Raw genomic sequence first — 17,133 nt, 5'->3', positions numbered from 1 at the left:
ATGTCCCCCAAAAATGCGACTTATACTCCAGTGCGACTTACATATGTTTTTTTCTTCTGCATTATACATTTTTTGGCTGGTGCAACTTATACTCCGGTGCGACTTATAGTCCGGAAAATACGGTACCTGCTCTCAAATGTAGTGGAAAATAAGTTGAAATGATCCAATGCAAAATTACACACACACACACACACACACACACATACACACACAGGCAATATGGGTCAGATCTCCTGCACAAAGAGAACCACTCAAACTTGGGAATTAAAGTTTCATTTTTATTCAAAGAAAGTGAAAGAGGGCTTTTTTCCCCCTGCATATTTGGTAGTGGCCCAGAGCAAACCCTCCCTGTTGGTTTGGAGCGGCTCTTGAAGTGGAGTGTGCTGGTGCTTGTGTGGCTTTGTGCGTGTCATTATCAGAGGCTGCTGCTGCTGCTGCTGCTGCTGCTGTTGTGTGTAGTCACAGTGATGTGTCGGCTCACACTGGAGGATGTGCACAGGCAGCACCACCATTGTTCTCCTGCTCTTCCTTCCTGGTGTGTCCCTGCAGGGCGTGGGTCCACTCTGTGCTGTTAAAAGAATATTGTGTTCTAGGGTCAAAGTACAGTATTGGAGGTTTCTTCTGCCACCACTTCAACTGCGTCTACTACTTTACTCGTTCTACGATGTCACAGTTACACTTCTCTACTTATTACCTACCATTATCTACTATTATCGTCTCCACAATTTAACAATGTAATGAGTTGACCCTGTTACAATTGCTACAAAAATCGACTCCTGCTATGACCACGTACTGCTGCTATCACTGGTAGCAGTATTAGTAGTAGTGGTACTTTGGTGTGTCACAGTGTTTGCTCCACTTATAGGGGAAATGTATACATTAATCACATGACTTATACCATACATCAATCATTATGACTTTTACCATAATGATTCATACATAAACACAAACACACAAGGCCAAAAGAGAGATGCATGACTTCTCAATGTAAGGACACTATTGTTTATCCATTTTTAGAGTAATAAAATCATGAAAAAATCTAAAAAAAATAAAAAATATTAACAATTGTTTTTATTGTAAGCTATTTTTTGGCTAAAAAGCTACATACTGTGCCTTTAACTTACTGCAAAGTTATACAGCTACTACTTAAATATACTATATACTGCTAGTATCACAGAGCTCAGGATGGAACATGGACAGTATCAGATCAGAAGTAAACAAACGAGCTGTGAATAACTCTGGGACACAACAGCTTCATCCCCACAAAGTTTCAGAATACTTTTGACTAACTGAAAATTAAACAGAACCTCGCTCTGTCACAACTTCTCTAAAACACATTCTAGTCACAAAGACATCATGACCTCATGGGCTTTGTAACACCAAAGCAATGGAAGGAGTACTTTTACGGACTACGACAGTCTGAGGAATAAAGTCTGGCGGTACTGCAACAATTGGATGCCAACCGCCATAAAACAACAACAACAACAACAACAACAACAACAACAACAACAACAACAACAAAAAGAGCTTTAGGTGTGCTAATATTTCCCTTAAAATCACAAGAATGAATAGATATGTTGATGGCCCTGATACAGAACACCCCATGTAGATGTGTACTTATCCTACAGTTTACTCAGTGGATTAGAGGTGAAGAGGAGCAGCCCGGTGAAAAATAAGTGGAGGCTGTATCACGGGGCGACGGGGCAGCAGACTCTGGAGCCGTGCTGAGCCGTGTCACACAGAAGCAGCACCATTAAAAATGACTAATGCGCTCATCTGCCGCTCTCCTTCTTAGACACCTCTCTGCCCCAGTTCATCTGCTGGCCCTCACACATAAACCACACAGCCATTTATCAGCACTACGGGGACATTTGAACGAATATTACATCATTCATCTTTATCTAATACTGAAATTCTAAACGGGAAATGTGTATAAAGGAAAGTCAGTGTAGCTTAGGTTTGGATGGGGCTTTTACCTTGAGCTTAAAGCTTTGATGGTGGGTTTGTTGTTTGCTTTATTTGGCTAGTAAACAGGTTTGACTCGCTGATGGGATTTTGAAATAATCAGCAATAAAATGTTCTGCATAAAATGTTTGGTATTGAGCCAGCAGTTTGTTCCAGGTCTGGTTTCTCTGCTTTCAACTCAGAGGCCTTGACAAGTTTAAAAAGGTTGTGCTTATTCAGGTTGTCACTAAGCTCAATAAATATCACAGCAAAATGGTATGAACTTATTGTGCATAAAAGGGACAGAATGGTTCATACTTTGGCCTAATCCAACAATAAGCTGCTCTCAAAAGTTTTGTTTGTATTATTATTTTTTCAAATAAAGACAACTATTAAAATGTCTAATCCATCCATGTTTTCACTATCTTAAATGATGTAAAATGGACTTTCATAAGCTTCTTTGTCATAGCGCTCGTCCCTCATCAAGGCTGGAGTTGTTTGTGCATTAAGTGCTTTTTAAGTGTGTTTCTACTCTCCATCTCCACCCTCTGCTCTTGTGAGCAGATCTCTTCTTTAACATAGGTGTCAAGCATTCAATAATTGTTTACAATATTTAAAGCTGCTTTATGTAACGTGCTTGCCTCTCCACGGATCTGAGCAGTAAATTGGAAAGAGATACCATACTGTGGAACATTTCCTGTAGAGCAATAACATTTCCATGGAGACACACACATTTATGTTACATAGTTAGTCCTAATTTGCACAGAAACAGCCATGTTTAACTTCTGTGGAGTTGGGTTGGTAACAGGTGACGCACGTGGAGTATCTGGGCTAGAGGGAGGCCAGGGGACAGCACTGACGTATGAGGCCAAACCATGTCCTGGAGTAAAACTGGTCCCACTCAGGCTGAAGATGAACAACCCTGTTTCATTCTGTAGCTCGAGGGACCTCTGGAGGGGAGTAGATCGGGCCCAGGACAGGTGTATGGTTTGGGGCTACACCAGGCGGCACACACACACCTCTGCCTGTTCTGGGGACCGGGGAATGGGAACCATCTGTTGCAGCGTAGTCCCTTCAAAAAGCGGTGACAGGGCCAGACAGAGGCTCCTAATGGAATGACTGAAATGATGTGAAGAAACTGCCAAATGCATTTCCAGCTGTGTAGCATTGTTGGCACCGGCATCCACAGGTAACTGTCTGCAGCTGATTCTACTGGACATGTTTTCATTTACAAGCGTCCCATGCCTCACCAGAAAGTAAAGTTATAACACATGCCTGGACTATCATTGCAATTCAATATTTCATTGACAAGGATTTTAAATATGCTTTTGGGGTCACAATTACATTATGGCTGCTCATTTACCCGTGTCGATTGCCAAAACAATTTTCTCCATTACTCTTGTTCATTTATTAATGCGGTACATTTATTTTGCTGCTTTTTCTCCCCAAAAAAAACAGGAACACTGAGTTATTTTGGAGTTGCTAATGAAACTAAAACGGAGCGATCAGTGAGAGAAAAGGCTCCTCCAGCCCCGGGCCCGCTGCTGTGGCGGCTCCAGTCCATGTGGGGGTGCTGTTTCCCTTCTGTGGAGCGGCTGCTGTCTCAAATAGGTCAAGGAAAAAGTTTGGTGTTTTGACGGTGAACGCGAGAGAGAAGCTGGGAGGAGCGGTGCGCCCTGTGATTGGCTGGTTGAGTTTGCGCTCCGGGCTCGCTGATTGGCTCCGGCTCTGAAACGGGGGGCTGCGTGTCGGGGCCCCCCTCCCTCCCTCCGCCCGCCCCACGCGCCCCTCAGCCCCGGTACGGTGCACTCGGCTGTTCCCCTCGCGCGCGCTGTCACACATTGTTTACTAGGGCTTGAGATGGGAGTCACTACGGTGCGGGGCTAGCCTCTGACAAACGCACGGATTCTCTTCTTCCACGCGCCCCTTGCGTGCTCCTACTTCTTTTTTGGGGGGGACCGTGCCGTGGACACTATCGGCCGCTGCCATGACGGCGGATTGGTGTGCGCTTTTCTGCGCACTGGTCATCACGTCCTCTGCGATGGAAGGTAAACGGCTTCTTTTTTCACCTGGGCTGGTTTTGTGTTGGAAATGTTTCTTTTTGGGCCGCTTCGCGCGCACGTGGATCAGTGTGTTTCCCTCTGTCAGCGCTGCCGCTCCATCCGCACCAACTTTGTGTGAATGTTGTGTCTGGAGGCGCTCTCTCTGGAGGATTACTTTCAGTTTAGGACAGAAGCTGTGTGTCTGATTGTTGTCCATGAGCTTGTGTGTTCTTTTCACAAGTTCTGTTCCTCACTCCGGACTCCACCTGTCCCTGTTGTTTTAATGCATCCCATTAACAGTCGTATTGGTCACTGTTGATGATCTTCCTCTTAAAACACAGTGTTTCCATCAGTGGCCACTATCTCCCCAGTTAAACATGTTTTTCATTCCCGCTGGGCACCGCAGGGACCCCCACTGGCGTGTGGCCCCCAGACACTGGCTGCAGCTCAGGAGATCAAAGCATCGTCATGTAAAATGTCATTTATATAATAGTGATTGCTCTGTTCCAGCGCTGGATGGCCAATAAAACCTTCTTAGGACTACACACTGCTCAAGCTGGACTCACGGGTCCTTATTACAGCATAAATTAGAAGATCAAATAAAGTTCTTATTGCTTTCCTCTGCAATCACACACACACATTTCTGTCTCCACTGGTGCTCTGTGTTTCATCAGTGGCTTTATGTTTGCTCTCATCAGATTTCAACACGGATATCAAAGTTCGGTCCAGATTGCTATGTCTGTGTGGCTGGATGTTTGAGGTTCTGCTGTTTACACACTGGGCAATGACTTTCGCAGAGAGGCTGGGAGTGACCGAGGAGGTTAGCCCCGAGGACCGAGCCAACATTCGAAACAGAAGAAACAGATGGACAGACATACAGAGCTGTGACCCGACGGTTTCCACTGTAATAAGAAGAAAGCTTGTGTTCATGTTCGGATTAGTGATGGAAAGGTGGTCTTTCTGTTTGGGTTACGTCTGTTGCTCTTTCTGATCATTTTACTCTTGCCTCAGCTTTTGGGATTTTGAAAGAATTGAATTGATTTGTATTCAAAGCTTAAATTCTCCTTTTTTTTAAACTAAACGTTGTCCTTTTTTTGTCCAGTCACACCATTGTCGATCATAGTGTTTGCGTCTTTGGAAAAGGCCATTTCTATTTCTTTCTGTCTCTATTCTGTTCACTATTTGGGTTGTCAGAGCCTACATTTCGACCCCTTTACCCATGTTGCCTGCTCTGTTCTCTGTTTTGTGCCAGGGCGTCGGGAGGCTGAGTTAACACATCATTTGACTGAGCGCTGGCGTTGTCCTAGAACTTACTGTATTAACACGTTGCACCGTGAAAAGGACGTCCAAACACCCTTGTGCACAACGATATGATCAAAAACATCCCCTGCACCGCCATCGTCAACAGAGCTTTGCATATCATTACAGGAAACGCCAAGACGCACTCGCCCTCATTTGTTGTTTTTTTTTAAACTTTGATTCGTTTCCCGGCGCTGTTACATCCACGCTAATCGTCTCCCCTTTTGCAGTATATGTCAGTTCTTTTGCCTACGGGCGCGGCGGCGGTGATTTTGACTTTGCACGAGTCACTGCTGATTTCTGTTTGCCCTTAAACCAATTAGGCTCAGATAAGCCAGCTCGTTTAACTGAATTGAGTCGCCGCTGCTGCCATGACAGTGAGATGAAATAAGCAGCAAAGACGGGATGGAGGTCAGGCGGAGAAGATACTTTCTGGGTGTGTTTTACAAATGAGGAGGATGTAATTGAACAAGGCAGTGGGAATGGTTTCGTAGACACACCGAAGTGCAAGTGAGAAATGCCGATATGATGCATTAGTAAACAACGGACTTTGCTATTTTGATGCTCTTTTCGAGGCTGCAATAGTGGATGTTTGCAATAGTTTCACATATAAGTGCAATGTGTGTCCACTTTATCCATGTCGGTGTGTTCCCAGAGGAGTTGTGTTGTATATGACTTCTTTGTTATTTTGAAATAAACAGAATTTGACTTTGTGCTGTCAATTTCAAACTTTCTATTTTGACGTGAAGTTATAGATCGATACCAATTTTGATAGCACAATGGTAATATACTGTAAAAGGCCATTTTCTTTAAGCAATAGTCATTTTAAAGACTAAATAACAGTGCTTTCTTTATTTTACCATGTAGTCTCACTCTATTTTGGATAAAGCTCAAGATTATTCTAAAACTATTCAGGATATATATATTTTTTGTACTGATACTTCTTCAAATGAGTTTTGATACTAGTTTTAGTAATGATTAGTATCAGATTTTTGATGACAGTGTTGTGTATCCTGTAGTTCAAGATCATTTTTGGTTTTATAATGAAGCTCTTTCAGTGTCAGAATCAGAATCGATACTTTGGCTCGAAGCGTCTTTCGATATGTGACATTAACTGAAACCAGGGTGGGAAAAGCTACTGAAAGTGTCCATACACATTTTCACAACTTTTCACATACGTTACATTGCTGTTTGTACGTGCGATCTATAAAGAAGCCCGAGGACAGTAGCAGTAGTAACAGTATGAGCAGAAAACTATTCAGGAATTGGCTGTTTTGGTTCTCATACAAAAAAACATCAGTGGTAACAAATATAATGCTTCATAAAATGACTGCATCGCCTTAAGTACGTCTAAATTGCATTGGTCTCGAGGGCTGAGTGGTTTGATACAGCCTGGTACAAACAAATAAAGTCACAAGTGATCATAGATATGGAGGTCAGAAACACGCCGCTCGTATACATTAATCTGAGCTGTGGTATTGATTAGAGAGTGAAGAGCCTCTTTTAATGAGTGTCCTTGAGCAAGGCATGGCCAGAAGAGGAGGCATTAGCATCTTGTATTTCAGAGCTCTTGGTCACAGCTCCTACTACGCTCGATGTGGGCGATTTGAACAAAGATGAATATATTTTTGAAGTATTATAATAACGATATTCAGATGCAGTTTTGTGTTATGATATTAATCTTGGTTTCCCACTTGCTTTAGTCCTGGTTTAGTCCTGTTTTAGTCCTTGATGAAGACCTGTTTTAGTCTTGTTTTAGTCCTGGTTTAGTCCTGTTTTAGTCCTTGATGAAGACCTGTTTTAGTCTTGATTTAGTCCTGGTTTAGTCCTGTTTTAGTCCTTGATGAAGACCTGTTTTAGTCTTGTTTTAGTCCTTTTTTAGTCCTGTTTTAGTCCTTAATGGAGACCTGTTTTAGTCTTGCTTTAGTCCTGGTTTAGTCCTGTTTTAGTCTTTGATGAAGACCTGGTTTAGTCTCGCTTTAGTCCTGTTTTAGTCCTTAATGGAGACCTGTTTTAGTCTTGCTTTAGTCCTGGTTTAGTACTGTTTTTTGTCCTTGATGGAGACCTGTTTTAGTCTTGCTTTAGTCCTGGTTTAGTTTTTCATATCTTCAAAAAAATGCACATTTATACATATTTTATGATATATTGCTCACCTCTTTCTAGTATCACCACATCTTTTCTTAATTCTTCCATCTAATCCACTCAGTGTCACCCTCTCGTCCCACTATTTGCAGTTGTAGCTTGGCTTCTAACCAACGAATGCTACTCTGGAGACAATAAAGCCGTTTCTCATTCTATTTTAACCCCAGACAGGTCAGGTCAGGTCAGCACAGCTCAGGAGCATAACCTTAGCCCTGGTGATAAATGAAAAACTAATTGAAACCAGTGCCTAATGTTTGCTCATGCAGCCACATGAACAACAGTTTGACAACGGTTCTCAGCAGTAGCTTAATTGTTAAGACACTTCACCCACTTTGTGTGTGTGTGTTAGCGCGTGAGGGTGTTGTGTGTGTGTGTGTGTGTGTGTGTGTGTGCGAGTGGAGGTGGGATGTATGTAAGAAATAGATATCGTCCAATGAAGTCTTCTAATAATTTAGTTAAAAGGGTCTTTTTTTAGACCAGTTTGTTTGTTTACCTGACAGTTTCGACTGCTCACTCGCCATCTTCGCTCTCGTTCTACTGGCAAAGGCAATACGACATCTGCGGTCTGACAGTATCTCAGGTGCGGGAGAATAAAAAGGCCCCTTCGTCCCGGTTTATTGTCCACGTTTCAGTATTTCAGTTGTCTCCTTAATCCAGAGATGTTGTTTATTGTCCTCTGTCTGTGATGTTTGCTCGATCCCAGTCCATAATGTGGTTCTTCTCGTTTCATCACTAATGGCCTAAAAAAGAAAATGTATAATGTAAAATATCGCTATTGTCGTTTTGGAGATAATGTAAAATTAGAATATTGAGTATATTGTCTATAAATAAAACGATTGAAAAGGAAATTTCATGGAAACGATTAGTGCAATGTAATATTCCAAACAAGGGTCTAACAATAAAGGAATATTTCTTCCTTTTTCTCTGTAGTTTTTTGGTCCATTCACATTTTTTGCGATACTTAAACCCACAACCAAGACATTTGCAGGCCCATTCCAACACATTTATGATGCACAAATATCTTTATAGCAATATTCAGACGCAAAAAAGTATATATCAGATTAGCAATTGCCATTTTAATTGCATTAAAATGTACAGTGTTGGTTTCTAACTGAGGCCCCAGCTCCTATCTTAACCTAAACCTCCCTTTTGAACCTCATATTAACTGCCTGGAGAGTGAGAGAAAACCCTCGTTGTGCATTAAATGAGTCATTAGCCATGTCGGGAGTAAACAGTAACATGTGACTTGAACGTGTCTCCTGCAGGGAACTAATTTGCCTGAGCCTTCATCCGATACCAAACCACCCTAAAAACCAGCAAGAGACTTTGGAATCATCATAGCCAATGCCACGAAAATAATGTCAATGTACGTCTGTCGCACAACTTGAAAACAACAACCATCTATTTTGTTTTTAACCAAGTGGATGAGACCCGAGCTGTATGTTTTATGCCTGTGTTTATTCAAAGATGTGCGCGTATAATTGAAGAAAATGGCCTCTTCTTTTCTTATTAGTGCCCAGTCAACTTTAGCAGCAGTCCCACCACTTAAGTGAAATCAATCTAGTGCAGTTTTCCAGGCTAATGTATTTGCGTATTGACTTAAGGAATACTTCGTTTCTCTAACAGAAAGCCATTAAGTATCTTGGATTCTGATGTATTTCGATGTCTTTCCACAATTCTAAAAGAAAATAGAGTTAGAACAATATCTGCTTAGTATGGTCCCTGGAGTTAAGGTAGCATGATGGAAAAGCCATAAAGACTTAGAGAAGTGTGTATAACTGAGTGTCTTATGGCCACCGGCTCTACTACTGACCTGGGACCACCTTAAGTAGATTTCAATTTTCCACTTGTTTTATACGGCGCTGTATGGTACATTTGGGCGCGGGTGCTGTTGGCAGAGGGAGCGCCGGGGCCTGTTATGGCTAGCAGGGGCCGCAGACATGGCCTCATCCCATAATGGAGGCTTTCTCGTGCCCACAGAGAAAAGACTATTCGGTGTTAAAGTGAGCTTATGTGAGCTAGTCATCTATGACGACCCCCAGTGCAGAGCCTGGCCTGGAGACGGCCAACCGGCGAAGGGCTGTAAATGTGGAGCGCTGCACTCTTACACGAGGCACTGTCATGGGATTGGAGCTTTTAGTCACCGTTATTCATCAGAGTGGCAGTGGTTTTAGGGGAAACATTGTACATAGAAAGAGCTTTAATAAATATCAAAACGATTTCTTGTATTTGTCATGAGAAAATATGCATACATGACCACGGGTAATATTAAAGGTGCATGACTATGTAACTGTGTCTGCCACCAGCTTCTCTTCATGTGCATGCTATTACTTTTACTATACTGTTCCAAAGTATGGCACTCAACTTATCCATCTTTTTTTTCTGGCAGACATCCATTTTGAACGATTGCATTGTTTGCCAATAAAAAAAAAAATATTGCATTCATCTGTTTTTGCAAATTAACTCTTATTATAATTGATTAAATGCAAGATGTGAAACGTACTAAGCAAAGCACTAACAACAGATCCATGGAAATAATAAGTAACCAGGAAAGTTCCAGAGTGTTCCTTTTAAGTAGATACTGAATGGATCAAATTAGTAGCTTGGAAAGACTTGGTTGATCCACAAAATTACAATAGAAGTTCCTAAAAGCAAACAATATACAGCTTTGTAAAAATAGATAATATATATAAAGTAAATATAAAATAGATATGCTTTATACAGGATAAGCACCTCACAAACTAAATTCATTTGCACATTTTATTTATTTGTATTTGTTTTTACACAATTGCAAGATAAGGTCAGTGACTTTACCTCATTTTTTGCATATTTTTTTATGATTATTTTAATATTTAACAGGTATAGCTTAACGTTTAGTATTGCTCCATCTTCTATTAATTGAATTCTGTGGCTCTTCAAGGCTGCCTGTCTTCTAATGCAAACCTATGGGGACGCAGACTGACACACTGGCACGTGCACACCGTCCCTCCTCTGCCCACCTCGCCCCAGAGACGCCCGAGCCTGAGGCGGGACAGATGGCGGCTGCAGGTGCGGGGCTGGTAGACTCCTGTGCATTTCTGTGCGTCTCAGTGTGAGAGTGAGTAAGAACAAGTGAGAACACAGACGGGAGAGGCAAGCATTTCTTAGATTTATTTATGTTTTTATCTGGATTAAGTGTGGAATAGTATCACTTCTAATTATACGACGCTTAAGCAGTTTGTCATAAAAAACACATGAGACATAAATCCAATCAGTGCTCCCTCTCCCTGTGGAACAAAACAGAGACTTTTTAAATTAAATCATTTTATGCCTTTTAATGAATTTAAAGCGCTACCTGCAGCGCTGATCAACTTGTTTTATATAATTTTCTCTCATAGTATAATGTGTGAATGTGTTTTTTGTATTTGTTAATTTCATTGAATGTTTAGTGTTTATTCTGTGTCGTGTTTTAATAGGGTACCCATGAAAAAGAGAACTTGCACTGTAGAAATAAATGAAATGAATGAATGAATGAATGAAATATATTGTTGGATAACTAAATGAATAAGGTTGTGTAGTGTGAAGTAACATTTTGTGTGTAATCTGAACTCCCACCACAAGGGGAGCTGGCATTTAATCAAACCTCAGCTTTATAATCAAAACCTGTTTAGTCATATTTCCACATGCAGAATATAATCATCTTCCTTAATGGTCATTTTCAAACTTACCCAATCACGTACTTTGTGGAGTTGTTACTTTCTTGCAGTAAAGCTATATTTTTACATTTTACATAAACTATATTTTTATCCACCATCTGTCATCTGTTTTTCCCTTATTGCTCGCCCTCATCCTGACCGTGCAGTGTTTCCGTGCACATTCACACATTGTGCAGAGGATTTGCTGAGGCGATGTTATCAGTGGTGTTGGTCTCTGTTGCCGCGTGGCCCCTATCTGAGCAGGTGGCTGCTCACGGGATAAGGCTGACCCGTATCGGCCCCATCTCAGGCAGACGTGGGCCCTGCTTCAGCTACATGAGAAGCACGTCCCGGCACAGGAGTGAGAGCGCGGTGCCTGGAACATTTAAGCCTCAAACTGAGACTCATCTGTTTCTGCTAAAGAAAGAAACAGCACTAAATATACAGTTATATAAAGAGCACGGCTTGTTCAGAGTCAGACTGGGTGTAACTCTGCTTTGTTTGGATTCAGTTTCAGCCTGGTTTACTTCTAGATCTTGTTTATGTTTGGTTTGTTTTAGTCACGTTTAGTTTAGTAGTTTAGTCTAGATCTTGTTCAGTTTGGTTCGGATCATACATTTGCTCTGGATTCCTAGTTTATTTGACTCGCACATCTTACTTTGCTTCAGTTATTACTTGATTTGACCCTTCTAGTTTTTAATCATGGTCTAGTTCTTAGTTTAGCGCTGGTTTAATACCAGTTTAGTTCAGGTTCAAGTTGGTGTAATCTTGTTTTAATCAACTAAAACCGGCCAAAACCAGGCTACTCATCCCCTGACTTTATGTAGAAGGTTAATACCTATTTCCTTTTTTTCTTTGTATTGTTTTGTATCTTTTAAGACGTGCAAATAATCTTAACATCCCTAAGAACCCCTGTGGAAAAGTACAAGGCTTTTTCTCGCCTATTGCTTTTTGCAGACAGAAAAACTCTTTTATTTCTGCTCCTTCCAGCCGACTTGTTCCTTGTCGGCGCGAGCCAAGCGGACGGGATAGCCCTTCAGACACACCTAGTGGAAAATGGTAGTGCTTGTAATTGATTGGGCGCAGTGACCCGGGCTTCCGTACCACAGGAGGACGGTGGTGTGAAAAATGTGCTTTTTCTCCTCCGTGTTCCTGCCGCCGCTGCCTCCTGCCTCCATTATCACCTGTCCGCGAGCTTGGGTGACAGTTGTTCAGTCAGCAGGAAATGGGACACTCTTTGATATTTGTACAAGCTCCGAGAGAAAGCATTGATCATTGGGTTTCATTTCTCTCTGAGCGTGCAGAGCCTAGAACGCCATGACACTAGCCGATGCCCAACCGCCCTCTTCTTAAGTTGGGACAAATCAAGCCAAAATTCCAAAGGCGACTAGTAGAGCTGAACGATTTGGAAAGAATATCTGATTAGGATTTTTTTATTAAATTTGCGATTTTTGTTTTAATAATCAGATTGTGCAAAGTTTTGAACTGACCATCTATGTATTTTAGAACATGCTTGTGCTGATCAAATTACAACACTTTTTTTTGCATTAATATTCTTTCATCAACTTTAAATAAAACATTTTTGAACTCTGCAAGGAACATTTTTATAATAGCGTATTTTTGCACTGTCTGGGAAAATTTCATCCCTCGCCCTCAGTCTTCTGCCCTCCTTAACTCAGCTTGCTCATGCATTTTAGTTAAAAAAAAGATGAATTTATGAAGCATTATAAGGTTTTGTGGAGGAAGAACTTGAAACCTGAGCCCGTCTCTGAAGACATAATGAAACTGCGCTGGGAGGAAGAGGACAGAGGCGCGGCGCTTGGAGATGTCGGCCTGTTGGAACAAAGAGCTTCATTTATGATTGTTCTAATGAGATATGTCTGAGAGCTGACACGGTGATTTCATTTGGACCTCAAACCCCAGAGCTAAGCCTTTAGGCCTGCACAGGGCAAAGGTCAAGACAAGTTACTAGAACCAGACATGCACCGTCTACAACTTTGTCTTCTCTAAGTTTCTACCCATAATGTGGTGAGACAATTCTTTGGCAAGAGTTGTTTTTTTAATGATTTATTTTTACCCAGTGCAAAAGAATGAAAAAGGAAACCAAAACAAAACCTTGGCCTATGAACTAAAAAACTAAACAATAATCAGTACAAATAAAAAAATATATAAAACCAGGTGGTGTTAAAAGCCAGAGAATTATAGTGAGTCTTAAGACAAGATTTAAAACACTTTGTAATAATCATATATTTTTTTTTGCAGTCCAGCAGACAAATGTGCTTTAAATGTCTCAAATACAAAATTGGGTTAATTTTCTACTGAAGTGCAGAAAGGATGATAAAGCTAACGTTCAATTATTATTTTTGAATGAGCTCTTTTTAAAATGGTTTATACTTATTCAATGTTGCATATAATTAAAACAGCAATTTAAAAATAACATATTGTCCAACTCTACAGTTATCTTCCTTCTAGAGCTGTATCGATTAAAGACATTCTCGGGTGAGTAAAGACATGTCCTATCGACGATTAATCGACTGAAAAGGGGTGTGGCAAAAGCTATCAAAACTATCAAGCATTTCCATGTATCTAACTCAAGCTGTAACCGTGTATTTGCTGTATATGTTAGAGATGCACTACACACTCCATATCCTGTCCTATAAAAATCCCTTTCATCTAAACAAAATAACTAGTCGACTAATACTAAAACATCATCAACCGATTAATCGACTGTACGAATAAAAGATTACAGCCCTACTTGGGTCTTGTTCTTGAGGAAATGTTCTAAAATAAGTGTGATAAGAACATACATCTCACTGGACCTGCTACTTTTTCAAAGTCTCCTGCGGCACCATTTCATACCATAGAGAAAGTTGCCAGAATAGACCAGTGTGAAGCTAAAAATAACTCCCATTTTTGCATTTTAAGTGTAAATGTGCCGCCCGGAGGAGGATGACTGGTGCTTGGAGGAATTAAAGACACAAAGTTAATAGGTCTGAAATGATGGACTCTGGTGTTAGAAACTGCTTTTGTTCTGGTTAAATAAAAGTCCACTCCTCCACAGGCTGTTTCTCATTGGGCCGGACACACATACACACGCACATATACACGCACACGCACACGCACACGCACACGCACACACACACACACACACACACACACACACCTAGCTTTGATGTGTGGAGAGGAAATGAGGAGGAGTGCTTAGGGCTTCAGCCTGGAGCCCAAGCAATTATTAATGAGAAAGCGCCATCGCTGCTCCCCAGCTCCGGGCATTCATACACACAAGGATCACCCACAACATTACGACCATCAGCTCGCATATTTAGTTTAGAGCTGTGATCACTCCCTCCTCACTCTTCACCCCCAGTTCGTGCTTTAATGCCTGGCCTGTTCAGTTAAAGCAAAACCAGATCCCGTAAAATATTCCGTTACTAAAGGAGCAAATAATGGGGTTTAGTTTTCCTGTTATAGGCGCCATTATTCTCCCCTCTTTAGACCGTTCAAAAGTGTTGTTGGGGCTGAATGGATGTAATCATCAAATCGCAAAGGCGGCAGCTTTTGAAGGACCATCATTTCCTCCACAAACAACAAAATATTCTTTCTTATTCTGCTTAAAACATTCTAACCCTGTAGTTTAGATTTGTACACGCGTACAGTACCTGTTTGTCAATTCTCCTAGCACCGTCTACTTTGAACAGAATCCAATTATTCAAACAGAAAGCGCAATTACAATACTAACGCAATTAGATACTTCATCCTTTAAAACCCTTGGATTTATCTCTCAACGGGTTTATTTCGCTGGCAGCAGTGTCTCAAGTGGTTCGAGCACTTCTCCATAATTTCGTCCTTGGGCAAGACACTTCACTCACTACCTTGCATGTGTATGAATGTGTTGTGTGAGTGCTTGGTTGTGTTAAAATAACATACACCGTTCACACAATTTACAGATGTAGTGCAGAAAGTGAACAGTGCAATGAGTGGTTTTTGATTAAATTGTAGTTAAAGTGACAGTGTTTAAGAAGTGTTCATGAGTCCAACGGCAGAGGGTTCTAATCCGGATGGACCGTACATTCAGACTTAATTTGAAAGGGGACTAATTTGTTGGACAATTGGTTTAATTTTATTTTACTTTCTGTAGGATAGCGACTGTTATATCCTCTCTGGTCTGGTCCTGTTTTGTAGTGTTTATCTTAACTGAAAAAAACGTTGAAAAAACAGATTTTTTTCTGATGGAGCTGAACTGAAACGTGAATATTGGAGCTGTGATTTTTCTAGTATGAAAAATAGAGAAATAAAGTGAGCAAAGTGGAAAAGCATGGGATCTGATGGGCCGATAAGTATCAGTGGTGGGAGGACAGTTTTAACCCTGTGCAACACTAAATCTTTCAGCCAGGCAAATTTCAGTCTGCCCAGCGCTGCCCACTACAGCAGGATGAGGAGAGCGCTTTTTTTGTGTGGAGGTAATTAACTATTGATTTGAAGTACAGAGGGTAATGAGAAATGAGTGGACAGCATTGGGACCTCGCGAGTCGCCGAGCTGTCTGGAGTCCAGCTAAACTGACATAGTATAAAACATTCCAAAACACGTTTCCAAAGGAGGACTCAAGTAGTAGTTTCTGTATAACAGCTTACAAGTTTATGCCTCAAAATGCACCTTTTCTTCAATCTTTTTTCTCCACTAGTGACCTCTTGTGGCAGAAGTTCTAGTCTGGTCCTATCTGACAATGAAGTGCAGCCTATTTAGCAACGCTTTCTTACTTGCCCCATTTTTGACCCCTTTTCCAAAATATATGCATTAATTTTTGAGATCTCGTATATAGATATGTTTTATTGTCTGCTTATAGCGTTGTATTAATCTTCACAGCAGTTTGAATGCCGTCTGACCCTCTGACCTTTCCTCCCCTCCATGAATAGTTATGGCGTTCTATTTCCTGTAGCCATTTTAATAACGCTTTCCAAGGTCATCTCCAAGCTGAAGAAAGTGTTATTTCTAATACTATGGATGCTGTAGGAATATGTTGTCTGCTACACCTGCATTTCCATGTGTAGTCGTCATTGATGACCTGAAAAAGGAGGTTTCAGACTATTTTGAACTCAAAGCGTCACAGGTATGCATTTTTGTCATGCTATTCGTGCTAATGAGCAGTCTGCGTTTGCTACCCCTTAAACATTGCCAGACATATATATAAAAATACATCTTCATTGTTATCTTTGGGAAGCTGAATTTGCTTCATTGTAAAGATCTATTTGCCGCTGGATAATTGGGGGGAGTGTAGGCGAGAGTGCATATAGTGTTAGTGTGAAAAATTCATGGACGCTTCTCTTTGGAAAGAAGTTCTTCTCATCTGACTAATTCTGCTGACCTCAAACTTAAAGATTAATGTGTCTTAAGATTGGGAGGGAATGTTAAAGCGGGTCAGAGCAAACTATTTCTGGTGCATTTTTTGGGGGATTATTGGCTTCTATGAGTAATGCTGCTGTTGGATCTAAATACAGAATTGTGTTTCCATATTTTGAGATATAAGTCTCCACAATGCGGCATTAAACATATCGACCTCGCATGGAGACAACAGGCAAAGTTATAGATCAGATCTGTAGAGAAGCGACCCCACCTACTGTAAAAATGCATGATTCTTAAGGTATTTTTGAACAATTAAAAAAAAAAAGATCTGTGGAATAGAATATGGATGAGATCCTGGACCCTCCACCACAAAAGTTACACCGTGCACCTTTACAATACAGTCAAAATAACGTTTAGATTTTTACCTATAACATATTAAACTGGATGTCTGGAAAGTCCAGAAGGATATCTCTCTGTTTTTATACAGATCGATATCAGTCAGGTCAGCGCATTCATCTCCCCGAGTTCAGATGGACGTGATTGACAGGTGGATTAGCCAATTAGGGACATGCACGATCTGTCAGTGTAAAAAAACATGGCTCCTGGCGTGGAAGAAAAACATAGAGACTGAAAAACATTGCGGATTTATGCAAAATCAATGATGGAATCACTAAACTCTGTTATAGGGGTT

General features: G+C 41.0%; 1 protein-coding gene across 2 annotated transcripts in view; it reads left to right on the top strand.

Moving 5' to 3' along the window:
• Positions 1-3,744: 3,744 nt before the first annotated feature.
• The window catches only part of ephb1 (EPH receptor B1), a 250,745-nt gene continuing 237,356 nt past the window's right edge, over positions 3,745-17,133 (top strand). For both annotated transcript variants that reach the window (XM_072441429.1, XM_072441428.1), the window contains exon 1: positions 3,745-3,992. In XM_072441429.1, coding sequence (XP_072297530.1) covers positions 3,932-3,992 — 61 coding nt within the window. In that variant the 5' untranslated portion in view covers positions 3,745-3,931. The remainder of the gene's footprint in view (positions 3,993-17,133) is intronic.

This window comes from Eucyclogobius newberryi, unplaced genomic scaffold (assembly GCF_026437365.1).
Source record: "Eucyclogobius newberryi isolate DKJ021-1_F unplaced genomic scaffold, fEucNew1.0.hap1 SCAF_12, whole genome shotgun sequence".
NCBI lineage: Eukaryota > Metazoa > Chordata > Actinopteri > Gobiiformes > Gobiidae > Eucyclogobius > Eucyclogobius newberryi.
Note: the sequence above shows the minus strand (reverse complement) of the source record. Positions and strands in the feature narration are given on the sequence as shown.